The 26,948-nt window shown below is 54.3% G+C and overlaps 2 protein-coding genes across 2 annotated transcripts; one reads left to right on the top strand and one right to left on the bottom strand.

The window, feature by feature from the left end:
- Positions 1 to 1,120: 1,120 nt before the first annotated feature.
- MMRN2 (multimerin 2) lies at positions 1,121 to 20,802 on the bottom strand. Its single transcript, XM_059899503.1, has 7 exons — positions 20,590 to 20,802; positions 12,051 to 12,179; positions 11,857 to 11,963; positions 11,677 to 11,757; positions 10,766 to 10,930; positions 8,821 to 10,602; positions 1,121 to 5,931 (listed from the first exon to the last, which is right to left on the bottom strand). The coding sequence occupies exons 1-7, from the start codon at positions 20,745 to 20,747 to the stop codon at positions 5,546 to 5,548; spliced, it is 2,808 nt and encodes a 935-aa protein (XP_059755486.1). The 5' UTR covers positions 20,748 to 20,802; the 3' UTR covers positions 1,121 to 5,545.
- Positions 20,803 to 20,838: 36 nt separating this feature from the next.
- Positions 20,839 to 26,475, top strand: SNCG (synuclein gamma). The gene is made up of 6 exons (XM_059899504.1): positions 20,839 to 20,888; positions 21,892 to 22,014; positions 22,845 to 22,886; positions 23,190 to 23,317; positions 25,926 to 25,997; positions 26,238 to 26,475. Exons 2-6 carry the CDS (start codon positions 21,894 to 21,896, stop codon positions 26,256 to 26,258), a joined length of 384 nt encoding a protein of 127 aa, XP_059755487.1. The 5' UTR covers positions 20,839 to 20,888; positions 21,892 to 21,893; the 3' UTR covers positions 26,259 to 26,475.
- Positions 26,476 to 26,948: the final 473 nt, after the last annotated feature.

Here is a 26,948-nt window from a genome sequence, read left to right as displayed (position 1 = left end):
GCTGTCCAGTTTTCCCAGCACCACTTATTGAAGAGGCTGTCTTTTCTCCATTGTATATTCTTGCTTCCTTTATCGAAGATAAGGTGACATATGTGCGTGGGTTTATCTCTGGGCTTTCTATCCTGTTCCACTGATCTATATTTCTGTTTTTGTGCTAGTACCATACTGTCTTGATTACTGTAACTTTGTAGTATAGTCTGAAGTCTGGGAGCCTGATTCCTCCAGCTCTGTTTTTCTTCCTCAAGATTGCTTTGGCTATTCGGGGTATTTTGTGTTTCCATACAAATGGTGAAATTTTTTGTTCTAGTTCTGGGAAAAATGTCATGGCCTAGATTTTATCCAGGGAACCTGAAATGTTACCATTGTTTAGAAGTCAATATGAAATTCTTATATTGAAAGTATTTTTAAGCTAGACAAAGAAAGAACTTGGGCGTTTTTTTTAGGGGAGGAGTCTTCTTTGAAAGCAACTTTAGAATCAGGTTGAAGCACAGCTGCTGCTCTGTTCTCTGTTGCTCTCCTGTATGACTAAAGTCCAAATAAGTGTTGAAAAACACTAAAAGAAAGAATGGAGAGGCTCTGGCAAAAAAAGAAAAGACCAACACTGTTGGGAAAAGCATTTCAATTGAACACTTTAAAAGTAATTTTTATTATTTGATTCTGTCTTCATACTTGGCTAGTAGTTAGGTTGAAGAGAGAATCTAACTCTTAAGATTCTACTCTGTGATCTTCCAGCATCCCTGTGGCCAGTAAGAAGTCTGATATGTGTCTAATTCAGTCCTTTTTAGTTTAACTTATTTTTTTCATTCAAGAAACATAGAATTTAAATTTTGTTTTTGATGTTTTGAAGTTTAAACTTGCCATGTCTAGATACATTCATTCTGTTACTTAGTACTAATTGGGTCCTTTTAATCTTTCCTTAGATCTGGGAACTTTTCTTCCATCACTTCTCTACTGTCTTCCCTTCCCTTTTTACTTTCCTCTTTCTAGAACTGCTATTAGACAAATATTAGGTCCCGTGGATGTTGCTTCCATATTTCTTAACATGTCTTTCATATGTTTGTTTCATCCTGCCTTGTGCTTTTCAGCCCACCTGCTGAGTGTTTTTATTTCAACAACCAGATTTTATTTTAACTTTATTTGTATTTTGAAAAAATTTCAAACTTCCAGAAAAGTTGCAAAAATAGTATAAAGAATGCCATTTACCCTTCATCCAGATTCATAAACTTACATTTTGTCACAATTGCTTTGTCATTCTGTGTGTATTCAAGAGTTACAAAGGCTCATCTTGGGAATGTCTGTGTACAAACACATACATACACATACTTTTTTCTGCACTAGTTGGAGTAAATTACAGAGCTCATGCCTCTTTATCCCTGAATTCTTCAGTTAATTAACATAACCAATTGTGTACGATTTTCAAAATCAGGAAAGTTAACATTTATACCATAACAATTATCAGCAATACCATAGTCTGCAGACCTTATTCAAGTTTTGCTAGTTGTTCCAGTAAAGTCCTTGAGCACATTTTCCTGGTCCAGAGTCTGCCTAGAATCTTGCATTGCATTTAGGTGTCCTGTCTCCTTATTCTCCTTTAATCTGAAACAGTTCTCCAGCTTTGTCTCTTTCGATACCAACATTTTCTAGAGTAAAGGCCAGTGATTTTGTGGACATGATGTTTGTGCCCTCGGGGCATCCCACCAGGAGGCCACAGCGTCAGTGTGTCTGGTTACTGATGGTGTCATTGTCGATTGTTTGTTTAAGGTGATACTCACCTAGTTTCCCTACTGTGAAGTTACTGTTTTCCCTTTGTAATTAGTATATTACAAGAGATACTTTGAGACTGTGTTTTAGCATCCATTGATAACTTCTATGTGAATCATTGGTTACAAAGTGGTGATTTTCTGATTCCATTATTACATTTACAGGCATTCTGCTACAAGGAATAAGTCTTCTGTTCTCGTTTATTTTTTATTATCAGTATGGACTCTTGTTCAATAAGTTATGGTCTATTAGGTCATTTTTTGTTTTGATGCTCAAATTGACCTAGACTTGGCTACTGGGAGTTCATCAAGGTGGCGCCTGAGTCCTTTTGACACGTGCCCATTTTTGAGCACTTCTTACTTTGGGGAACATGAAGGTGTTCCAAGCTCATCTGGTACTTTCCTTGCCCCTGCCATTGAGTCAGCCATTTCTCCAAGGCACTTTGGTTCCTTTTAGGAAGGATGATATTTGGAAACCAGGATCTGGGTGGCAAATAATCAATTTACATTTCCAGTTTCCTGTATTGTTTCTAGAGATTTATATATTCCAAAGTTTTCAGCTTGGAACCTCTTTGTCCATGAGACTAGTTTTCCACAAATGTTTAGCAGTTTGGGGTAGTTGCTCATTTGTGTATTCGTCAACCCCTGCTCACCCCAGTTCTGTGTTCCTCAGCTTCCTGTTTTTATCAAGAAGTGATAGGACTAGCTGTTAGAGCAAAAGTAAGTAATCCTTTCCTCTCTTCTTACCTACTCAAGAGGATTCAGGCTTTCCTCACTCTGCTTGTTTACCTTTCCCCTTCCCCAGAAAAGAGTTTTGTCATTGTTGGGCCAGGTTTGGGGGAACTTTATTGATGAAGGAGGATAGAGGAATGGTGCTCAGGCTAGAGCTGGGAGAGGAGTTTGTGATGTTTTCGAGAGAAACATCACAGGAGACCAGAGGAGCTTCAGAGCATGAGAGGAAAGGGGAGTTTTGAGAAGCACTTTTTATAGACCATATATCCTCTTCACGGTGTTTCTGAAATAAGGAGTTATTTTGACAGGTACTAGTTTGTGGAGACACAGCTCTAGATTCACTCCTGGGAGTCTTGATTGTGATAAGGTTACATGTGTCTTCTGGGTGTGGGAGTTCTTACCTCCAAGTGTCAGTAGCTGCCCTGTAACTGAGAGCTTGGGGTTGACAGGCACTGCTCTAGCTCAAAACAGAGGCCACTGCTGCCGGCTGCTTAGCTCAGACAAGGGGCAGCTGGGACTGACTGCCCACTGCCTTGACTGCCTCTCCTCCACGGACCCCTCCAGGTGTGTTAGGGGCTGAGTTTGAGTTTGGGGCTCCCGTGAAATCACTCCCATCTCTCAAATGTTTTGAGTTATGATTTCCTATTGCTGTTTCATTTTCCACTTGCTCCCTTCTACTTCCTGTTTTCCAGGAATTACTAAAATTTCCTGACCTGCTTATGGTACTCTTCCTTGTTTTTCAATGATATTTTGGAGTATTTTTGTGTGTATTTTTTTTCCATCGGGTTTGGGAAAGTCTGATACCACTCTGTGCTCAGTCATTGTCTTGTTCTGGATGCCACAAGTGAAGGGTGTTTTAACATTGGCCTGGGTAATGGGGGGTCTACTTGGGGGGGCACTCAAACAGATTCTCCACCCAGAGATATTAATGGAGATAAGAAATCTATCAAATGAACTTCAGAATTCTTGTTAATCTGGGGTCCTAGTTATTGAAGTGTTTAAACAGAAAATTTACACTTAAACTTGATATTAAGGTTTTGTGAAATTTGCATTGAAAGCACCCTATTTAAAAAAACTGTTGTCTCTCTAGTTCTCACCCCAGAAAATTCTGGAGTGACTTATCCATGCTGCTGGCAGTTTACCAGTTAGCACTTTCATTTATAACCTCCCTATTGAATAGCACCAGCCATATGAGGGTTGCAGGACATGTGCCCCTTATAGAGGAGATCAATTCACTCTGCTTATTATATGCAGTAAATTCCAAATGAAAGTCTTAAATGAGAAGACTGTATTACCCGCATGTTTCCATTTAGTCATCAGCACAGCCTGACCAGTAATAGCAGAACTGAGCAGAAAGAAGACACAGCATTGTCTTTCTAGCAGCAAGGATGACTTGGTACTGGCTTTCCAACCTTTGCTCAGGAGTGGCCCAGATACATCACGCCTTGGGTCAGGATTGGTCTTGTAGCTGAGCTGTACTGGGTAGGAGGCCCTGGCCAGAGGGAAGGGCAGGTAGGCAAGAGCCAAACCTGTGGTCAAGAAAATAAAATACCAGGATACTTAGAGCTGTTAGACTAACCACCTCATACTACAGATGGAAACGTTCAAGAGAGGTTGTGATTTACCCCAAGGTCAAACCGTCAGTGGCAGAGTGGCCTGGCATATTGTTCCTTTTAACACGAATATTTTAGCATCTCAAGCACACCAAGCTTAGTGGTAAATAAATTCTAAGGGACAATTATTTGAATCCATGAGCCCAAGGAAACAATGAGAAGGGCTGGGAACCCTGACAACCAACTCTGTCCTTTTTCATCACCCAGACCAATCTGATTTTCTTACGGAGAGAGGTATATTCAACAAATACTGAATACCTACTACCAAAATAAAAATGTTTCCTGACAAGTAGATGACTGCTTTCTCAAGCCTGTTTGCGTCAGGACCTGTAATTTTTTGAAAACCATATATTGATATTTTAGGAATAACCACAACTCTAAGCTGTACTGTCTAATCCAGTATTCTTGTGGATACTGTGGAAGCCTCTGAGTGTTTTATGTAGGATTAACTGGAATTGTGAAGTCACATATGGCCTGCAGTAATGAAAATCACATACCAAATAGTTTGATTTTGTCCCGAATTTCTACCTACTTTACCAAATCTTTTTGCTCGCCATCCTGGTTTGCTCTGCAAACCAGGCAGAGATCTGAAGGACTTCACTTTATTCCAAAGTTGATGATTGTTGAGGGAGATTTTTACAGTCTTCCTTCTCTTCCCTCAGCTCCCTTCCTGGTTAGAAATGCCAATAAGAACTAGGGTGGTCATAAGCTATTGGAGGAAGCAAAAAAGGTGAAGGCTATACACATTTTAGTTTGTGTTTGGCATGTCTTAGCCTTTACCCTGCATGAGGCAAGGAGAAAAAGAAGTAAAATTAAAGTTACAGATAAATTCAAGGAAGGACTGAAACTAAGGAAAAGATACTAAGTTTGTTTCCCTTGGTTAGCTCAACCAGGTCTTTGTCTCCATTTTTGACTGACAGATACCAAAACAGGTTGGCTTTCTCCTACTGCCCTGCAGTGGGTGAAGACTGGCTTCCAATATTGTCCAAAATGTCACTTCCATTTAAACATATTCTTTCTAGGGAAGAATGATTTTCTAGCATAAGATGAAGGAGAAGAGGAAGCAGGAGAAAGGTTTAAAGTGTTATATGGAAGTTTCCAACCACAGGAGGAGCAAAACACCAAAGAAGCTATAGAACACAGGGTACGGCCAAGAGCTGGAATCCAAGCCATGCTGCCTCGAAGGCACGCCAACCCAAGGTTCACATGTCCCCGGACCAGGTCCTGCCCGGAGAGAAGCATTCCAGTCCTTCTCTTCGTTAAGAAACAGCCAGACCCAGTGCGTCTAGAGGGAGGCCACAAATACCACGTTGTCTTTGCAGAAGGTTTCCAGGGAAGAGCTAGACCAATTGGATGGTCTCCAGACCAACCCTGGCCTGAGCCCCAGGCCAAGGTGAGCTGGATAAGTCCACAGTGTCTGGTCAGAGCTGTGCCTGGTACTCAAGTCTTGAATATCAGGAAGCCCCCGAATGCAGTGCCTGGAGGGCTTCTCTTCATTATTGATCCCTGGGTTAGCTCAAACCATACTCTCTCACCCTTCTGCAGCTCAGCCATGGCAAAGGTCGTTGCTGGGCTCCCACCCCTCTGCTCCTCGGTGGTATAGACAGGGGTCCGACGGTGACCTCCAAACACCAGCTGCCCGGTGCCTGGCCCTGGGCCGAATTCAATGCTCACTGCAAATAGATAGACCCCACGCTCAGAGGCTCGAAAATAGCCATGTTCAGGGAAGTAGCTGTTGCCGATGTTGATGTAAGTAGTGTTGAACTTCACTGTCTGCAGAGCATCTGTCCCTTCTGAAAAGCTGGCGTAGAAGGCCACAGGGGAGCCTGGAATGCAGGAGGAAAGTGTTAGTGACTCAGCCCCTCACTCCCTCGGGTGGAAAATTGTACCGAGACCTGCCTTCCTCGCCTTCTTAACATTAGAAATAGGTCCTATTTCTAGATAACCCAGATATTCCCAATAGCAATGTATCTTGGGAGCTAACTGGCCAATTCTCAGTATTTCACTAGTTGAGGGAAAGGAAAATACAAGTCTGTTGTCTCTACTGGTGTACATTTTAACAAAGCACTTTCTTGTTTGATCCTTCTTTCCAACATCCTTGAGAGATAAGTACCCTGATTGAGGAGACTTTGAGTCTTGCATGCTTAACTGGCATCCAAGGCTAGATGGCTTATCAATGGCAGGCTGAGACTGGAACCCAGGTCTCTGACTCCCAGATTCCTGCCACCTGCTAGGGATCTTGAGATACCAGGGGAAAGAGAGAAAATATTACCTATCCGCAAAGTAGTAATGCTAACCCTGGTGAGATAATTAAGGAATGAAGGGTAGCTCCTACTGGATGTTTAGCACAGGACCCTAGAGAGAGAAGGAAAAAGCAGGTGGGACCAGGGAAGAAAAGTCTTTTCAAGCTGGTCATTTTAATGTTTTCCAAATGTTGCTCAGAGCCCTGGGATTACAGAGGGGGAAGCAGTCCCAGAAAGGGAAAGCTTGCTCCAGACGACACACATGACCAAGCTGGGAGCTGTGGATCTCCTGACTTCTGGTGCTCTTCCCACCTGAAGCACTTTAGCCAATCTAAGGAGAATGAAACAGAGAACACAGGCGAGCGGCCCGCCAGGCCCACGCACAGGCCTGGAGCCAGAAAAGCTGCTCAGTGTAGAGGAAGGAGCCAGCAGGGCTGCCTGGCCGCCTGGCCAGGAGATGAGATGGGAAGGCTGAGTCCCACTGGGCTCCGGCCATGACACTGGCCTCAGTACTGATGAGGTCATGTTCTTCACGTGCTCCCTTGTTGCCCCCTCAAGCTGTGGGCTCTCTGTGGCCGCCCCCCCAACCCCTCTCTGTTGAGACCAAGCTTCCTACTTCTCAGGCGATGAAACCAAGGCCTAAAAGAGGAGCAATTTGCATAGCAGTTAGTGACTTAGGTCCCAGAACTAGAGCCCCCGCTCTTTGGCTCCCAGTCCAACAGCATCCTCGTGAATGACAAAATTTTGCTTTTCTCTAGTTCTGGAAGATTTTCTGAGAATTAGTTCAGAATAGCTTTCCCATCTGTGTGAGAAAGACTGGCTCTGCAGTTCCCCCAGCACCCAGGAGGTGGCGCGCTCACCCCGCCGAAGCAAGGCCGGACTAGCGCGCCCTCTGTGGAGCGCCCCGGCCAGCCAGTGGTCCGACGTGCTCCTTGGTGGAAGGGTTGTCCTTCACTGATTTGCCAGCAGGCGCACTGAGAGTGGGCTTCCCTGCAGGGCCGGAGTCAAGCCCTTTGGCCTTCCCATAAGACAAACAAGGGGGAATTTTTACTTTTAAGGAAAAAAATTTTTTTAAATAACAAAATATTGCAGTGGTAAACCCAGATACCTAAACTGTCAGGCAGCTGAGGCCTTGCACCACTCACATGAGAGAAAAAGATGTAAGAGTGTAGGTAGATACAGCCTCAGCCCTGAAAATGCTGGAGAAATGGGGAAACATTGACTGGTTTCTACTCAATGTTAAGCCTTGTGCTAGGTTTTTTGGTAAATGTATCTGCTAGTCTTCCTGACAACCCTTTGATGAAGGTAGTGGTTCTCCCTTTTACAGAGGAAGAAATTGAGACACGTAAGTGGTTTTAGAGCCTGTGCTATGTCCACTGCTCCCAGGGAGACACTGGCCTGCAGGGCCATAGTGAGGAGTGAGTGGGAGCAGGGCAGGCTTGCGGTGGGATCCTCAGCAAGGCCTTGGACTGCCCATGTGCCAGGCTACACGAGGGTATGGACGGCCCAGATGGCAGCCTTGTACTTAGCCCCAGGTCTGGGTGAGGAGGCGGCCGTAGCTCCAAGGCCAGCCGCTCTGGCAGGGTACAGTCACTTGAGGCACAGAGTGTAGGGGTCCACTTTCCAGGGCCACACTCAGGGAGGGGCTGGGAAGGCTGGCTGCTCATCCCTTCAGCCTCAGAGGCAGCTTCCCAGGGCCCTGCAGGGGCCAGTCAAGGGCCTTTCACAGGTGAAGAGCCAGCTCCCTAGAGACAGCCAGACTGGGTTCCTCTGTGCCGCTTACTAGATGTGTGAGCAGGACAGTTGCCTGACTAACGCTGTTTCAGGTAAGATGGCAGCAGTGATAATGCATCATTGGGCTGTTGTGATGATTCAACATGGCAAAGCCCAAGAAAGGCATTGTGGGGGACCTGGCTCAGAGCAGCAGCATGGGTCCACTATGTTAGCAGAACGAGCTCCTTTTGGGGCCCGAGGCTTTCCCCTATATTCACTTCTTGTGGCGTGCTGCCCATGGCAGAGGACACCAGCCCCTATCCACACACTCACTTGTATACAGGGGAAAGCTTAAAGAAACATGGGGGGTGAAGCGGGGTCGGGCGAAGAGTTGAGCTGGAGGGATTTGAGGGTGTGGTTATAGAGGAAAGAGAGGCATCCCCCCTCCCTGCTCTACAGTTAAGAGTGGCAGGCAACCACTGGTGTATATATGAGCCTCAAACATCTCCGTGGTGGGGCTCTGCCTGCTCACTGACAGTTCAGTCATGTGACTTCTACCTTCTAATACTCCAGGTGGCTTGAGGGGCCCCTCCCTAGTCCTAAATAGAAGGTGGGTTAAGGGCAAAGCCAGTCCTGAGTAGGGGTGACTGATGGTCATCCTGCTCTCTTTCACCCCGGCCCCCTCTGAGGCAGAAGCGCTGTCGGCAGAGAACACAGTCTTAGACTCCCCCAGCCTCCTTCCCAAGCTGGGCAACTCACCTGCGTCCCAGAGCACCGGCCCTTTGACATGCGCATCCTCCAAAGACTCCACTTGCTTCCGGTCCCTCCTCCTGGGAGCTTCCAGACCTTTCTGCTGCTTCTTCCCTTTCCTGATCAGCATGGCCTGCAGCTTCCCCAAGTCCAGGCTGACGTTGGCTACCAAGAGTTCTTGAAAGTTCCCAAAGAGGCTGTGGAAGAGGCGCTGGTGCCGCTGCAAGCCACGCTCGGTGGTGGAGAGCTCCTCGCGAAGGCCCTCGAGGGAGCTGTTGAAGGAGGAGGCCCAGGAAGCCTCGCAGCACCGGCCCACGCGCTCCATGTGGGAGCTCAGGCGCTGGAGCTCCCGCGCTAGCCCAGCCAGATCCGGCCCGCCGGCCGCCGCTGGCGACGCGTCCCGATTGGGCTCCAGGCGCTCGGCCTGCCCGCTGGTCGCCGAGGCCCGTTCCAGGGCTGTCACCCGGGCGGCCAGCGCGTCCCAGCCAAGGGCCTGCTCCTGCAGCCCGCTGGCCGCGTCCAGCAGGGCGGTGCGGATCTGCTCGTAGCGCAGGGGCAGCGGGTCAGGCGACTCCTCGGACATATCTTCCATCACCTCCTCCCCGAAGAGGGCGGCCAGCACGGCCTCGTGCCGCAGCGCGTCCTCCAGCAGGGCCGCGAAGGAGCCGTGCAGCCGGCGGATCTCGCGTCGCATCTCGGCCTCAGCGGCCCGCAGCGCGCTCACCTCGCCGCCCAGCGTGCGCAGCTGGCTCCGGAGCCGCGCCGCGTCGGCCCGCGCCCGCTCGGCCTCCGCCCGGTGCGCATCCACCGCCAGCGACAGGGCGGCCACCGTGCTGCTCAGGGCCTGCAGGGAAGAGCCGTCCCGCTGGCGCCGCTCGTCCAGGCTCACCTGGGTCTCTTCCAGGGCACGCGTGGTGTCCCGCTGGCCCTCCCGGATGACATCCAGGTCAAAGTAGAGTTTCTGGCAGTTGCAGTCCTTGACGTACTTGATGAGGTCCGCGTGGGCGCCCTGCAGGTGCTGGAGGGTGAGGTTGAGCTCCAGGAGCTGCCGCTCCATGTCCTCCTTGTTCTCCTCCATGATCAGTGACTTCTCCATCAGGATCACCCGCAGCTCGCGCAGCGCAGTGTGGTTCACCTGAAGCTCCTGCACCTGCCGCTCTACCTTGCTGATCTGTTCGTAGGTGTCATCGGATTCCAAATACAGCTCCTTGATCTCATCCACGTGCTGGGCCAGGGTGGCCTTCATGTCTGCGAGGGTGCTCTGTAACTCCTCTTCCCTGTGGGCAGTGGCCACATGCAGTGCAGAGAGGTTCCTCTGCAGCTGACCCAGCCTGGCCTGCAGGCTCTCTGGTTCCGGCCTCGCTGCTGCCCCTGCTGCCACCAGGACCAGGCTGCCGTTGACCCCCGGGGACTCCTGGGCCTTAAGGAGCTTCTTCAGCTTGGTGTCCACATCGGCCTGGACCTCCAAGAGGGACTGGTGCAGGGACAGGTGCTGGGCATGCAGATGGCCCTCCACATCCTGCCGTAGCTGGCCCACCCTCTGGGCGTTCTCCTGGACCTTGGTCTCAAATTTGGCACCAAGATCCTGGAAGTCAGCTCTGGCCACAGAGCTCTCCTGGACCCTCTGGAGGGCCTGTCGGTTGGCCTCCACATCAAGAGATAAGTTTCTTATGGCCTGGGAGAGGCTGTTCAGGCTTTGGTTGAAGCTTCTCCACATGGGGCTGAGATGTCCTTGCAGGAAGGTGTTGATGTGGGGCAGTAGCACTTGCTCCAAGGATCTGCCGGGAAACTCTACAACAGATGCACGTGTTTACACAAGCCCTTCGGGAGCAGACAGCCTCCCCAGGGGGCGACTGGGGGGGGCCTCTGAGGTATGGGCCTTCCTGCTTACCCTCCCACTCATCCCCTAGGATGTGACTGGGCTCTTCCTCAGACCCTGGAACCTGCCACTCACCAAGCTCTGTCTGATTTGCCTCAGTTATTGCCACTGTGAGGTTGCTTGCCAGGGCCTTCCATAGGCCTGGAAGGCTGTCTGCCACGTGGTGAATGTCATTCTGGACATCTCCCAGCCGGCGTTCCTGCTGCTCCACCATGTTGCTGATCTCTGCATCCCGGTGGCCTGAATACACATGAGACATAAGTGTCTAACTTCCCAGGCCTGGGCAAAACATGAGGTGCAGAGAGGAAATGTGGGGATTGAAACAGGGAGCTGTGTCCTGATGTCCTCTGAGCAGGAGCTTAGAAGCCTTTAACTCCAGAAGGGCAAATGCATGGCAAGTGAGCCCTCACCCTGCCCCCAAACCCACAGCAGACATGACTAATCCTCCATGGCACACTTTCCTCCTCAGTCACAGGGACACGGCTTCTCGACATCATTCTAGTCAGCCCTTGTCAATAGATAGGCGTTCACCACCTGATGAAACTTATTCCGCATCCCAACTATGGCCCGGCCTTGAAAGCCTCACAAATGGTGTCACTTGGTGGTTCTGCTGTGCTGACTCATCACCAGGGACAGCATGACTTCCTGGCCCTGGTTAGGGGGGCTGTGGGGAGCCTTCTCCCAGGACATGGGAGCTTATGCAGTTCAGGGGGCAAGGAGGGTGCCGGATGAAGCTGTCCTTCCCAGAAAATAGGGTCAAGGGAAAGGGGGTGTGTGCTTGGCCAGCAGGCAGGTCACTGAGGGCCCTGTAACCTGGCTGCCTTGGTGTGGGGGCAGGGTGACACAGGGCCACAGAGGGACCCCTGCTGATTCTGGGGACATAGCTTCCCTGAAATGGCACTGCCCTATCAGAGGAGAAAAGCCCTAGGCACATGGGTTCTTTCTTCCCGCCTGTCCCTCCCGTGCCTTCCAGGAAAGCAGCATACCAGGTTCAAAGTCAACTGGCCCATCCCAAGGCTCCTGGAGGCTATCACCTGGATCTTCAGGCTCAGGGATCGCCCTGGGATCTGCAGAGAAGCATCAGATGTTGACTCCAGAGGTCAGAGGGTCTGCATGACCTCTGGGGTCAGAGGTCAAGGGGGAAGGGGGATCACAGGGAATCCTACCGTGGTGCTGGCAGTCGGGTCCCACAAAGCCCGGGCAGCACCTCCACGCCACGGAGGCCAGCACCTTCTGCTTGACCTGGTACACCGGCTTGTGGGCCACGCGGTACCTGGGGGAAGACGGCTGGCTCAGCGACTCTAGGGTGAGCCGGCACAGGGCCTGGACGAATAGCCCACCCTGCTGCACCCCGACTCACATGACTTTCACTTTCTGGCAGTCCGGAGCCCCGTGTGGACATGGCTGCTGTGAGTGGACGAGGAATTTCTCTGTTTTACAAGCAGCTACGAAGGTGACCAGCCTGGACTTCTGGTAGGGACACCAGTTACTGGAAAAGAACAAGCCAGAAGAGAGGGCTGCTGAGCCACACCCAGGCCCCCCACTTCCTAGAGGTCAGCAGGGAGCCAGTGCCGAGCGCCCCCCCTCCACCGCCCCCGCCTCTCTGCCCTACCCAGTCTGGGGGATTCTGGATCCATTAGCCTGAGAAGGGAGTGCTCTGCATTATTCATTCCTCTGCTCCAGAGCAAAAGCTCCACAGACCCCGCCTGCAAGGGCACCTGCTCCATGGCCTTCCAGGAAGCACCCCTCACCCCCGGGTCAGCACAGAGAGGCTCAGGAGCACCCCCCCCCCCCCCCCAGCTAGTCACAGAGTTACCACCAGAGTCAGGAAGGGATCTCCCTGTTTCTCCTGGTGCCAGGGAGGCAGCATGGCGCTGCTGGGGCTGGAGAGTCCTGGGTTCGAATCCTTCACATTTTCTGGTTGTGTGACCTCGAGTGAGGCGCTTAGAGAGTTTTCGTTTCCCATCTATGCGATGGAGATCATAATACTCTCCTCCAAGTGGGCAAAGGAGTATCAAGTGCCTGGCTCTTCCCAAGTGCCCAGTGAACACTGCTGTCCTGCCCGCTCTGGCGGCCCTGGCAGCCTGCCCCATTCCCATTACCACCCACATCCTTCCTCACTGGAGACCCGGCTGCGGGGAGGGCGCCTGCTCTGGTCGTGCCCCATTATGGCCATTGTGGAAATGGACTTTGAAACAGTCGTAGGGGAAGGCAGCCAGGCCGAGCAGTTCCTTCTGTGGAAAAGGTCACCCACACTGAGGTCGTAACGAGTGGTGTGGGGGTCACACTCGGCATCCTGAACACCTGGGAGGTCACCCTGCCTCCTGTGCCCTCCACCAGCGTGTGCTGCGGCACATCCGGGGTGGAGGGCTGCTTGCTGCTGACAGAGCCCCAGCTCACAGGTCTGCTGGCAGAGCTGATGCGCTCAGCAAGAGGTCAGAGGGCCCTTCCCCACACAGTCAGCTCTCGGAGCAGAGCTCTCCAGCGTTGCAAGTGGTAATGATCTCCATGGCTCGGTTCGATGTAGCACCTAGTGAGAGCGGGTGCTGGGCTCCGGCTCAGTGCCAATGTGGAGGCTCAAACCTTATCTTCAGGGTCCCAAGGGAGAGTGGGTGATCTCAGATGGTGTGATAGGTGCTAGGACCTGGGGAGACTTTGGGGAGGAGGGGATGATTAGGCTGCATCTTACGTGGAGGGAGTGAGGTGAAGCACCAGAAGCTGTGATAGAGGTGTGTGGCCCCACTGAGGTGCGGAGACTGGGAGCGCAGAAAGGGCTGCCAAGGAGAGGCAATGGGGGTAAGGAGAAGCCAGACCATGGAGGCCTTGAGTGCCCCCTGAGGACAGGGCTCCGTCCTGAAGGCATGGGGAGCCGTGGAGGAGCTTAAGCAGGGAGGTGACATGAAAGAGCCACCCTAGTTCCTGGGTACAGAAAGGATGGGAGGGGGCAAGATGTAGGTGGTGGTGTCAGGGGTCTAGGTGGGAGATACTGGCAGCGTGGACTGACTGGACCATGGTGGTAGATTTCGGGAGAAAGGACCACATTTGTGAGATGTTGGGAGGCGATGTTCAGGGCCCTTGGTGATTGAGTGGCTCTCAGGCTGGGATTTAATTCTCTGGAGCTGATCTCTGCCCCAGGCCCACCAGGTACCATCACACAGGGATACTGCTGGGAATGGCAGTGGGGTGAGTTGAGGGGGATTGAGTGACCATATCTATTTTGAGTGCTGAGACCACGCAGCCTGCCTTCCCACTTGGCTCCCAGAAACCTGGCAGCTTGCATGTACCCTCTTGGCAGCAGACTGAAAAAGCTTGTCAGAAAAATGACCCCACTCGAGGGGAAAGACCTAAAGACACTGACACCAGGGGTTCCCCCCAATGAACTAGCCCAGCAGAGCATCCTATAACAAAACATCACCCATCCACTCAGCTTCCAATCAGCTTCCCAGCCTCTCTACTCTTAAGCGGGCAGACATCCAAGAATGACCCCTGAGGAAAATCTCTTACAAAAGTGGGAGGTAAAAACGAGCAAATGTAAGAAAATCAACTTGGAGAAAACCAAGACTGTGCAGGGAGAAAAGAACTTCCCCCCAAATTTGCATTAATATTCCCAGACTGATAAGAGAACTTACTGCATTCAAGAAACAAGAAAAGGAAGCCACTTTAAAAATGGGGGCAGAACACTGAGAGAACAAAAAAGAGCCCTTGGAAATTAAAACTATAATGGTAGAAATGCAAAAGAAATTTAATAGAAAAGTTAAAGGGTAAAGTTAAAGAAATTTCCCTAAAAGAAGAGCAAACAGAGATGGAAAATAGGACAGAAAAGATCAGAAAAATAGAGGACCAGTGTTGGGAATCCAACATCCAAACAATAGGAGTTCCAGAAGGAGAGAACAGAGGGAGGGAATCACTGATGAAAACAACCAAATGAATAGTCCAGAAGAGAAGGACGTGGAATTTCAGATTCAAAGGGCCCACCAGTTACCCACAATACAATGAAAATAAACGCACAGCAAAGCACATCGTTGTGAAATTTTGGAACTCTGGGAATGAGAATGATTCTACGCTTTCCAGAGAAAAAAATCAAGCCCCTCCCCACCACACACACACACACACACACACACTCACACACACACACACACATCAGTAAATAGAATAGCCTTGAACCTCTCAACAGCAGTACCAGACACTAAAACATAGTGGAGAATCACCTTCAAAATACTGAAGGAAAATTATTTCCAATTTAGAATCCTATACCCAGCCTAACTATCAATTTAAGGAGCACAAAATAACGACATTTTCAACAAGCCAGATTGATTTCAAAACATTTCCCTCCCCAGGACCCTCATCAGGGATCTACTAGAGCAGTGGTTTGCAATCTTGCCATCAAACCTTCACATCAGAAGCGTCCTGTGGCACTTTAAAAATATGAGCCTACAGGCCCCACCCCAGGCCAGTTAAAGGAGATTCTCTGGGATTAAGGCCTGGTCTTCTGCATTTTAAAGCTCTCTGGGTCATTCTAAGGCACAGCCCAGGATTGAGGACCACTGTGCCAGAAATGCTCCACCAAAACAAGAGAGAACAAGAAACAGGAAATCATGGCATCAGGAAACAGGAGTTCCAGCACAGAAACGAGGTGAAGGGAGACCCCAGGACAATGACAGGCAGGGGGTGAGTGAGCAATGGTCCAGCCTGGAGCATGGCTGGAGGCTCTGAGAGAGGCACCTCCAAGAAGACACAGGTGGTCAAACACCTGACAGGAATGAAGGTGGAGAGCAGATGTGGACAACTAGCTGAGAGTTTGGAATTGAATGGTGACAAAGACACAGAAAACTAAGCAAAAGGAAAAAAACTAAAACAAAAAACGAAGACAGTTGTTTATTTCAGGGAAAACCAGAAGTGTGCAGGGAGGAAAAAGGATGCATAGGCTTTCCAGGACATACAGACTCTGTTACATCTACTCAATTTGGCCATTGTAGCAGGAAAGCAGATACTGACAGGATGTAAATAATGGGCATGGCTGCGTTCTAATAAAACTTTATTTACAAAACAGGTGGGGGGCCAGATTTGCCCCACCATGCCAGAGTTTTCTAAGCCCTGCTTATGTGTGTGTATAACTAATAGAAACGAAACTTAAAAATAAAATAATTTCCATCTGGAAGAGAAAATGCAGATGAACAGGTAAGAACATTTTGGAAGACAACAAGTGAGGAGTTCCTCATCTAACTGTTATGACTGACTCTAATGCCAAGTAATGAAAACAGTGGGACGTGAATTCCCCGGTGGTCCAGTGGTTAAGACTCTGTGCTTTCGATGCCGAGGGTGCGGGTTCAATCCCTGGTCTGGGAACTAAGATCCCACAAGCGGCGCAGTGCGGCCAAAAAAATAAAATCAATCCAGAAAACAGTGGGACGTTAGCACAAGATTTGTCAAGCCAGTGAGTGGGAACAGAGACCCGGAAGCGACCCGTACATCCCTGAGGGACTAGTAAATGGTAAAAGGGACATGTGAAAATCAGGATGGAAGCAAAGGATGTGCACTCAACACAGAAACAGGACTGTGAAAGTGCTGGGCCCAGAGGTTAGGGCCGAGGGGCAAGGTGGCCACCTGCACAGACTGTTTCAAGGATCAGCGACTGCAGCCCGCACCTCGCCCTGGGCCCCATGGAAATTCCTGGAACATGCTCAGACCTAGAGAGAAGTATTTCTGTAAACCAGTTGTTCTCAACGGGGCGTGTGTTGGGAGGAGAGGGGATTCGCCTCAGGGGTACTTGGCAATGTCATTAGTGCAAGGCTGAGAAACACCCGCTGTAAACAAAGTTCTGCTCCTCGCGTGCCCTCTGAACGGCTGCAGAGGGTCCAGAAGGCCTGTACCCTGGGAGCACCGGGTCTGGGCCAGCCTGCAGGGAGTGACTGGGACTTTCCACCTCGGGTTCCTAGAACTGGAAGCGGTGCCGCCCACCCTTCCTGCCCAGGAACTTTCTCTCCTGACCTGCCCAAACCTCAGGCTCCAGCAGCCGCTGTTCTCCCTGCCCACGCTCCCCTCCCTTGGCACAGTACAGGCTGCTGGCCCAGAAGCCCTGGGAACATTCCTGACCTTTGCTTTGGTTTCCTCCGGCTCTTGGCAGTTTCTCGCTGGTCCACTGAGCCCCCGGCCCAGCTCGCTGAAGTGCCCCATTGTTCTCACTGCCTCCTGGCCTCGGGCCCTGGCTCTCTTGGCACTCTCATCTCCCAGTGGTCTACTGAGAGGCAGGTGCCAGCCTAGAAATGAGTGTGAGGGTCTCCAGCCTGCTTTGGGCCTGTCCTGGGCCTCTGATATGGCCTCTGATGCCCTCCGACATGGCTTCTGATGCCCTCCTGCCCCAGGCAGGAAAGAGTCTGCTGCCCCCCTTGGAGCTTCTAATAGGAACTGGGAGGCCTGGGCTCTCCTCCCCTCCCTGTCCCTGGACTCAGGGTGACCTTGAGCAAGGCCCTTCCTCCAGTCCTGGAAATGTGGAGAAGACTCCCACTCCCAGCCCCTCTGTGGGGGGAGGCTATGAGGAAGGCAGAGAAAGCCTCCAGCAGGGAAAGGGCTGTTAGCCTGAGCCTCCTGAATTATAAATGTGCTGCTGCTATGGCCCGTTGGGACACTTAAGTGCCTCTTAACCAGCCAGTAAAACCTACCTGCAACTGCCCTTTAAGTCCTTCTGTGGAAGGAGGTTGTGTTCTTAGCATCCTGGCTCCCTGAGGTCCTGGATGCGGCTGTGATTGTGATGACTCCATGGGAGAAGTTTGCCAGGCTTGGTCTCTGAGTCACAGAGGAGCCCAAGGCCCACTTGGTGTCCATCCCTGAGCGTAGCTCAGGCCAGTGGGGGCTCTTCCCGGTTAGTGCTCAGGGCCCTGTGCCTTGGAGAACAGATATAGGTGCAGGAGGTACAGCTGTGGCCCGGAGACCAGCGGTCTGGGCTCCACTCTGCTCCTGTGTGACCTCCAGAGATATGCGTGACTCCTCTGGGCCACAAGCTCCCAGCTGCAAAAGTTGCAAACGCTCCGTGTGGAGACACTGATGCTGGTGACCGGGGCCAGCTGGGCTGCTGGGAGGAGCGGCTCCTACACTCCCACCCCTCTTAGGGGAGGCAGAACTGAGGACACCTGGGATTTGCAGCCCAGCCGATGTGGGCCTGACCCATCACTTAGGAGCTGTGTGGCCCCTGGTGGCAACCCCACCCCTCTGAGCCTCACAACGTGTAAAGTGGAGAGAACAGGGGCGACCTTGCAGTACTGTCACAGCAATGTGGAGATGGGGCACCTTGCCTGGGTCTTGGCTTAGTCCCCTCAGCAGGCTCAGTCCTGCCTGGGAAGCGCTCATGCATCTGAGGAACCCACATCCTAACCTCCTGCTCTCCCCACCCCCACGAAAGCCTGGGATCAAAGAAAGAGCCTCTTCCCCACAAAGTCCAAATACCCACGTTGCTGGCTCACTGGGCCCAGCCCCACGGGCTCCTGGGCTCCTGGGTGACCCTACACCTACCATGTACCTCCTCCATCCTGAGACCTGGCATCCAGCATCACGTTGTTTTGTTCGAGCTTCTCCTTTCAAAGGGTCTTTTTTTTTTTTAATTTATTTATTTTTATTTATTTGGTTGTGCCGGGTCTTAGGTGGGGCTCGCGGGCTCCTTAGTTGCGGCATGCGGGCTCCTTAGTTGCGGCATATGAACTCTTAGTTGCGGCATGCACGTGGGATCTAGTTCCCTGACCAGGGATTGAACCCGGGTGCCCTACGTTGGGAGCGCAGAGTCTTAGACACTGTGCCACCAGGGAAGTCCACAAAGCGTCTTATCTGGGTCTGTGTCCAGGGCCTGCCCTGGCCCCCAGGCCCTGGATACAGGTATGAGGGGCAAATGCAGGGCAGGGCCCTGGCTCTGGCAGCCAGGGGGGCGGGCCCGCCAGGCTTATGGCGGGTGGCGTGGGTGGTGTGGCGCCCCTCCTTGACTGTGGAGAGCCTGTTCGCCTCCCCTTCCCCATAGCAGGAGCAGGGCTGGGGCCGCGTTTCCGCCTCTCCCCTCACAGGAACACGGGAAGCAATCAGCCCAAGGAAGCTGCGCGGCGCTTCCTTCCTTTCTCACCAGCCCCTCCGGAGGCCTCGACAACCTGGGCTTGACCTGTGGGGCCTGCAGCTTCTGGGTTGTAGACAGGAGACCAGCAGGCCTGCTGGGACCCCCTCGAGGTTCCTGGGACCAGGGCTTGGGACTCCTGCCTGGGCGTTCCCGGGCCGGGCTACCCTTGCACACACACCTGCACACACTGAGGCCACCAGGCCATGGCTGAGTGACCCCCTCAGGCCTTGAGCAGTCCGGAGACCCACGCTCCCTGGGGCTAAGGGAACGCCGTCCCTCCCCACAGCCCCGGGGTGGGAGTTGGGGAGAAAGAGAAGCATCTCCTACCTCCTGCCCAGCCACTTGGGCCCCTCATACTCCCTTTCGTCAGAGGGAGGCCGGCCACCCAGAGACAGGGGCTTGGAGTTGATAGCTTTGGGGAGGGAAGGCTGGACCCTTGGTCCTGAAATCAGAGCTGGGTGACTGGGTTCCCCCACCAAGAGCCATCTGCACCTCCCAGCTCCGAGCAGAACTGGGAATGGGGCAGGAAAGGGGGTCTCTCCAGGCCCAGCTTCTCCCCTCTCCTCCCACATGGCCCGCCCCTCCATCACCTAGTGGCAGTGCACACTCGCTTGCTCTCACCCTCCTGCCTCTCCCTGGTCAAATCTGCTTTCGGGCCAGTGTCTAACAAACACATTCACCTTGAAGTGTCAGAGGTGTATGAGAACTGTCCCAGGAAGGTTTGGGCCAGGCCAACATGACGGTGAATCTCGGCCACCCAGACGGGAGACTCTGGGTGAGTGTAAATTGGCCCCTCTCACCCTCCAAATCCTTATAGATGCCCTCAACCAAGTCTGGTTTGGGCGGGGGGAGGCAGGGGGGAATAGGCACCCCTGGGACTGAGACCAGAGTATGATCTCTAGAGTCAGACTCAGATCCTGGTTCTAGCTCTCCTCAGCTGTGTGACCTTAGCCAGCTGCTTAGCCTCTCTGAGCCCCAGGCTCCTCTGTAACCGGGGCTGTAAGGAGGATTGAGATAACACTTGGCAAGATGCCTAGCCCAGAGATGGGTCCGATAAATGGCACCTGCTGCTCTGACTGAGGGGTACCCTGAGGAGGGACCCACATTCCCCGCACCTTATCAGCAGGAGGATCCCTGGCCCTGGACACATAAAAAGACTGGAAAAGGGTGTCCTGGTCTAGTCATAAGACCATTCTGCCCATTTCCAGAGGACTGCTGAAGCAGAGCTTGCTGGATGCCACAGCCTCCTTTTTGTTCTTGAAATAGAGCAGGGAACCCTGTCTGCTCACTGCTCGACTGTTAGGGCGCTGTTAGGGCCAGGCTGAGGGCCTGTGCCAGTCCCCCTGGGCACTCAGATCCAAATCCAGTCCCCAGGAGCATCAGTCTTCTATGGCTTAGGCCGGGCCAGCCTCAGCTTTCAGAACTGACTTACTTCGAAGAATAGGAGCCACTCCCAGGTCAGCTAGAAACTTCCAGAACCCCAGCCCCTCAGCACCCCGGTGGTCAATGGCATAGAGTGCTCCCGCCCTGTCCAACCTCCAGGACCATTCCCTGCCGTGGGTAGGCGGGGAACTTCCTGTGGTCCTTAGGCTGGGCCCTGGGGCACCCAGTCCAGGCCGGCTGGGGGTGGCCTCCTAAAGGGGAGCCTGCCACCTAGCACCTCATTCAGCCTCACGGCTGATCCAGCAGATAGATAGTGTGAGCCCATTTCACATATGGGTAACTGAAGTCCAGAGAGTCCCTGCTTTGACTGAGCTGGGACTCAGATCCTGTACCACTTCCTCCCCCAGCTCCAGGCCCTCCTTACCGTCTGACGGGGTCGCTGTCCTCAGCCTCTGCCCTCCAGACTCCAGGTGGCCTGGGGCTATGTGGATCGGAGAACCTGGTGCTGGGGACCTGGGCCCAGGCCCCCAGCAGCCCCCAGCCCAGGGGCCCCCCGACGCTGAGCAGCAGGGTCAGGATCATCTTGGCTTGGGGCGGACGCAGCCTCTGTGGGTGACTCCAGAAACTGCCGGTGCTGGTGACGTTGTCTTTAAGTTAAGTCTCAGAAGGAAAAAAAAGCATGGGGACAACAAAGAGAGGAAGTGGCCTGGGCCGGCCCACCCGGTGAGTCTCGTCCGGCTCCCCTCACCCTCGGCCTGGTCCCCACAGGGGCAGCCAACAACGCAGGCCAGTTCCTGTGTGCCCCGGGAGGACTCGGGTCCAGGACACTGGGGGTGTGGGAGACACGGGGGGAGGTGGCCCCACCAAGCATGTCCCCATGGCCTTCAGGAGAACCGCACCAGCACAGAGATGGGGCGGCAGGAAGCGGTCGGATCAGTCTCAGGGGACCTGCTGCCCATCCATGCTGGTGGCCAGGAAGTGGGGGGCACTCGTGCCTACTCAGCGTCTCTCTCCACTGGGCAGTGGGAGCCAGCAGGTGGGTGGAGGCTCAGAAGGAGAAAGGAGCTGTCCTAGGGTCACACAGTCTGTAGCTGGCGCCAGGGCCTGGGTCAGCTCTTTGTGGCCCAGCTCCTCCACCTGGCCTTGCCCGAGCCCCAGGATGGGGGCATCCATGGTGCTGGTGAGAAGTTGGGTAGCCCAGGCCAGTCTGGGAGGTTGGCCACTCTTGCCTGACAGGCCTGCTTGGTCCTGACCCCTGCCCTACCTGGGACGCTGGTAACAGAGGCACCTCCCCTCTCTGTGCCTGCCCCCAACTCTGACCCCTCTCTGCCCCAGATGTACACAGATACAACAGCCCCAGGCCTGGGAGCATCCAGTCAAGGATGCCCCTGTGGGTGCGCAGGGTGGCAAATGAATGAAGGGCAGTGATGGATAAGGATGTGTCTGGCCCTCTATGGCCCCTCCAGGGAGGGAAGGGGACAGGAGGGGAGGGTTGAGCCAGCAGGGGCTCGGGGACCCTGGGAGAAGGGGGGCGAGCCTGCTTCCTCCCTCCCTCCTTCCCCGCCCCCACCCCTGGGCTGGCTGGGCTCCCATCAGCCGCTGCTGCATCATCAATATTTCATTGGCGGCAATAAGAGGCAGCAGCAGGGACAGCGGCTGCGGCAGCACTCGAGCCAGCTCCAGTCACAGTTCGCCCGGAGAGTCAGGCCCCTGTCCCTGCCCACAGCCATGGACGTCTTCAAGAAGGGCTTCTCCATCGCCAAGGAGGGTGTGGTGGGCGCCGTGGAGAAGACCAAGCAGGGGGTGACAGAGGCTGCTGAGAAGACCAAGGAGGGTGTCATGTATGTGGGTGAGTTTGGGCGTGGCAGGGCCTGGCAGGGCGGGGCAGCTTGGTGGCCGCCCAGTTACCTGGGCCTGACTTTATCCCCCAGCCCCTGGGAGGCATTTTGAGAGGGATGAGGACCTGGCAGTTGAGTCAGGGTCTCCCAGCCCTGGAGGACCGCCGCTCTCCCGCACACCCCATGGTCTGTTTGGGCCTCCTCAGGGCCCCAGGGGCCTCTGGGACAGGACAGCAAGGGAGGCACTTAGCCCTCAGGCACACCTGTTTGTGCGCACACAGGTGCACACACCAGCGCACACCAGCGCCCCCGCCCAGCATCACCCACAGGCCCCCTGACTCGGGAAAGAAGCCGCACTGAGCCTGGAGCCCCGCGGACTGAGCAAGCAGGTGCTCGGCAGCCAGGCCACAGGTCCCCACGCCGCCCAGAGGGAAGGGGTGCGTCAGGCGAGATGAGACCAATCCTCAGGGTCCTGTCCAGCCTCCCGCGCACCCCACCCCAATCAGCTCCTTCCAAAGAGGAGGCTGAGCCGATGACTCAGCTCTCGTTGACCCTGTCCTGCGCTGCTTCCGAGGCCCAGGCCGTACCCACGTGAGATCCAGACCCTACCTCAGGCCTGGTCTCTCTCGTCCCCCCATCCTGTCCTGTCCACTTCCCATCCGTTCCCTTCCTCCAGACACAGCAGGAAGTGGCCTTTGAAAGGATGGCCGGCCCCCAGACACCATCCTTACCTCCCACTGACCCTGCAGCTTGTCCAGCTGTTCTGTGGTGTGTTTGCCTGGCCCACTCCCCTCCCAACACCAGGAGTGGGACTGGGCTGACGCCTCCACTTCCTCCACAGGAGCCAAGACCAAGGAAGGTGTTGTGCAGAGTGTGACCTCAGGTGAGGAGCCCCAGGACCCGGGGACATGGAGGCTGGGACGTCCAGGGACTTTTGCACCCCAGGCCCCTCCTTTCCCCCCTGCTGTACACGGACCCAGACTTCTCCAGAATCTGGGGCTAGACCCAGGGTGGGCTGCCCCCATTGTCGTCAGAGCTCCCCTGGAGTCAGAAAGGGCACAGCCTAAGGTCTCCAGTAGAGCCAGAGTTTTGAGTGCCCCGGGAAAGGGGCTGCTCTGGCCTGACGGGAAGGCCAGGCCCGGGTGGGGTGGGGTCAGGGCCAAAGCCAGCCAGATTCCTCCCACAGTGGCTGAGAAGACCAAGGAGCATGCCAACGCTGTGAGCGAGGCCGTGGTCTCCAGTGTCAACACCGTGGCCACCAAGACCGTGGAGGAAGCAGAGAACATTGCGATCACCTCCAGAGTGGTGCACAAGGTGAGACCTGGTCCCCAGGCCTGGCCCTCAGACCCGTCCCATCCTTTCCCCTGGGCCCCAGCGAGGCCAGCTGGGGAGGAGGCATTATCACCACGCTGACATACAGGGGAATGGAGACTCAGGGGCCCTGGTCTGAGTTTGGTGTTGTCACATCCATTAAGTCCTGGAATCCTCACGACCACCCCTGTGAGCTGAGCTGTGTGGGGCCCAACTGGAATGAGGCTCAAAACCACATTCTCCTGATGGTGCTCAGCATTTAGGAGACACCCCATTTCACTAGCGAAAGCAGGGTCCTGAAGGCCCCAAGTGGTGACAGGCAGCCTCCCATGGGCAGTGGACACCAGCTCAGAGCTGCCAGGTCACCGCCAACCCAGTGTCCAGCCTCCCTCCAGGCCTGGCTGGGCAGGGCCTCCTCCTCCAAGGAGGAGCAGGGAAGCAGCGCCCCCTGGTGACGGAAAAACAGTGAGGGTTCTGACCACACCCTCTGCCTCCACCTTCGTGAGTGTGCGTGTGTGCGTGCTTGTGCCTGGTGTGAGTGTGCCCGTGTGTGTGTGTGTGTGTGTGTGTGCATGCGTGCCGGGCAACAGAGAGCACAGGAGCAGGGGAGCTCTCCCAGGGGGTGGAGGCTGGCGGGGAGAACTGTCCCAGAACCCACCACAGAAAGGCTCTGCTTGAAGCATTTTACACGTACTAACTCATTTCTTTGGCACAAAATCCCATGAGACAGGGTGTGGAAATGAGGCCCAGAGAGATATGGTAATCAAGGTCCCATGGCTAGTCTGAGTGAGCCTGCAGTTCTCTGGGCAGCCTGGCTCCCGAGACTGTGCTCTGAAAGAGAGACTCTGAGCAGGAGATCATGGTGGGAGCATTGGGGGCAGGAGGTTTTCCTATTCCAGAGATGTGCCGTCTCAGCTGTATGAGGCTGTGCTTTAGAAAGCTCTCCTACCTGGCACAGGCCCCGAGGGGCCGGTAGAGTCCCAGGCACCCAGCACTAAGAATCCCTGCTCCAGGGAGTGGGTGGGTGGAAGGGTAGGGGGTCACCCTGCCCCTGGCTCTGGGGGCAGCACCAAGGTGTCTGCTTCCAGGGCCAGCACAAGGTCTCCAGATCCTAGGAACAGGCAGGTGCCCTTGCTCCTAGTTCCCAGCTCTGCCTCGTCCTAGCTCTATGACCTTGGGAAGCTACTCAACCTCTCGGGGCCTCCATTTTCTCAGCTGTAAAATGCCTGGGGTGGGGGGAGGGTGGGGCTGAGAGTATCCATGTCACTGGGCTGTGATGATGCAGGGAAATGGACCCCGCGAAGCAGCTTCGCCTTGCTCATGATGAGCCCCCGACAAAGGGAGGTGACTACATCATCATCATCAGTGCCCCTGGGCAGGACCCAAATGTACCCCAGGAGATCCCAGGCCCCTCCCTCCCCCATCCCCCAGCGAAAGAGGCCTTGGGATGGGGCCAGGCTGCCCCTGCACCTCTGAGCAGAAGCCTGGGCACTCCTCTCTGACTTTGGAGGAGGGCTGGTGAGCCCCTGGAGCTACCCCAAGGAAGACATTTCCTGGTGACACCCAAAAACCAGCCATGACTCACCCTCCAGTGAACCGTAGAAGGATGCAGCACTGCCAGTCTGTCTGACCGTTCATGCCACTGGCCTCACGCACCCACCTTGGGGCAGCAGGACTAGGTAGGCGGCCACCTGTCCTTTGCCTGGAGAGCCTGCCCCAACTCTGGCTGCCCCAGTCCACCAAGGGGCAGGATGGCCCCATGGTAACAGAGAGGTGGCAGGACCCTCCAGAGGTAGGTGCTGAGACTAGGGTCCAAGCTGATCACCCAGTCTTGCCCAGCCTACCAGCTTCACACGACCACCCCCAGGCAGGCCGCCATCTCAGGCAAGCGCCTGGCCGGGTGTAGGTGGGTAGAAGGAGACAGGAAGTGGGAGAGGACCATATAACCCCTGCTGGTTCCAACCAGACCAGCCTGAGCCCAGTGCCCATCCAGGAGGCAGGGAGAAGGGAAGAGGGTGGCAGTCATGCTACTGGGATAGGGTTGGGCCTGGAGCAAGCCAGACCTGATCCCTACAAGCCTCTCTGCTTTGAGCTCTGAGGCCTTAAGCTGGATACCTGGCCTCTCTAGGCATAGGGTCCCCATGTGAACGGTGATAACATGCCCCTCCTCCTAGGGCTCTTTGGGGTCACAGGAGGACAAGGGTATGTGATCATGTGATTCAGGAACACCGAGGGTGGGGTCAGGCCTAGTGCTTCAGGGGCCACTGCTCACCCCACCTCACTGGGCTTCCTCATGGAGGAGGCCCAACCAGGGACTGTCAGTGACTCAGCATCTGCTTTTGGGGGTGAAGCTGGGCTCAAGAGTACTTGGTACCCCCAGAAGGCCTTGGCATCATCAGACAGAGCCCCCGCTGCGAATCCTTACATGAGGCTCTATCACCTCCAAGGTCAATCTGGCCCTCATACCTCCCTCACCTCCAGCCCTCCACACAGAGCAAGATGATGAGGGCCTCTGCTCATCTTTGAGGCCAGCATGACAAGGCCCTGGCTGCAAGGAGCTGGGGACTCTGTGCCCTCCACCCGGCCCCACATCCCCTTTGCTTTCCCACAGGAGGACCTGCAGCAACCTGCCCCCTCGCAGGAGGACGAGGCAGCCAAAGTGGAAGAGGAAGTGGCTGAGGCGGTAGGATCTGGGCTCCTGGTGTTACGGGGGGTCCCTGGGCAAGCTGCTTCCCTCCTGGGGCTCCAGAGCCCTCAAAGGAGCCTCTTGACCTGCAGGTCCCTGAGCCTGAGTGTGAGGTCTCCTCATGAATGACCCCCTCAGGGCAGAGAGGCACAGATGACACCTGTCCCCACCCCACCCAGGGTGGCCACTGAGGGCTGGGGCCCCAGAGCTGTGTGTGAAAGTCTCTCTCTCTCCCAGACCAAGAGTGGAGGAGATTAGAGGACTGCAAGTGAGCTCGGAGGCCCTGAGGAACACCCCAAACCCTCCTGGCACAAGGAGTGTCTGGTCCTGGAGTGTGACCTATGGGGCTGCCCATGGTCCCCACGTCCTCCCCTGGCTGCCCACAGGCTGGTCCTCCCATGCTGCCGCCACCACCATCACCTGCCTCCCTTGTCCCCTCACCCCCTCTGGTCCTTCTGACCCCACCGATGCTGCTATGAACTTTTTTTTTTTAATGATTCCAAATAAAACTCAAATCCCTACTGCATACCTACTCAGGCCTCCTGTCTGTGCTGCCTATTTCATGAAGACGCCCTCTGAGCCCTCCTGGGAAGAGGAGCTGGGCCAGGTATGCTACAGGAACACCCGGGGCATTTCTGGAACCTACTGATAGCGGGCACTGCCTTCAGGGAGTCCCCCTGCACCACCCCCCCGCCACCCCACCATTGCCGTTTTTTGGGGTTTTTTTTTCGGCCATGCTGCGTGGCTTGCAGGATCTCAGTTCCCCGACCAGGGATTGAAAGCAGGCCACCCCCACTGGCTTTTAACATGGAGGTGGCAGCCCTGCTTTTGGCTCGGGCAGACACCTTCAAGGACACACTGTCCGCTGGAGCGTGAGACCGGGATGCCCCAGGTTTTGAGCTTTGGCTCACCCTCCGGGAATGGACCCCACTGACGGCAGAGTGTGAG

Source organism: Balaenoptera ricei, chromosome 16 (assembly GCF_028023285.1).
Source record: "Balaenoptera ricei isolate mBalRic1 chromosome 16, mBalRic1.hap2, whole genome shotgun sequence".
Taxonomy (NCBI): Eukaryota; Metazoa; Chordata; class Mammalia; order Artiodactyla; family Balaenopteridae; genus Balaenoptera; species Balaenoptera ricei.
This window is presented reverse-complemented; position numbering and strand designations above follow the sequence as displayed.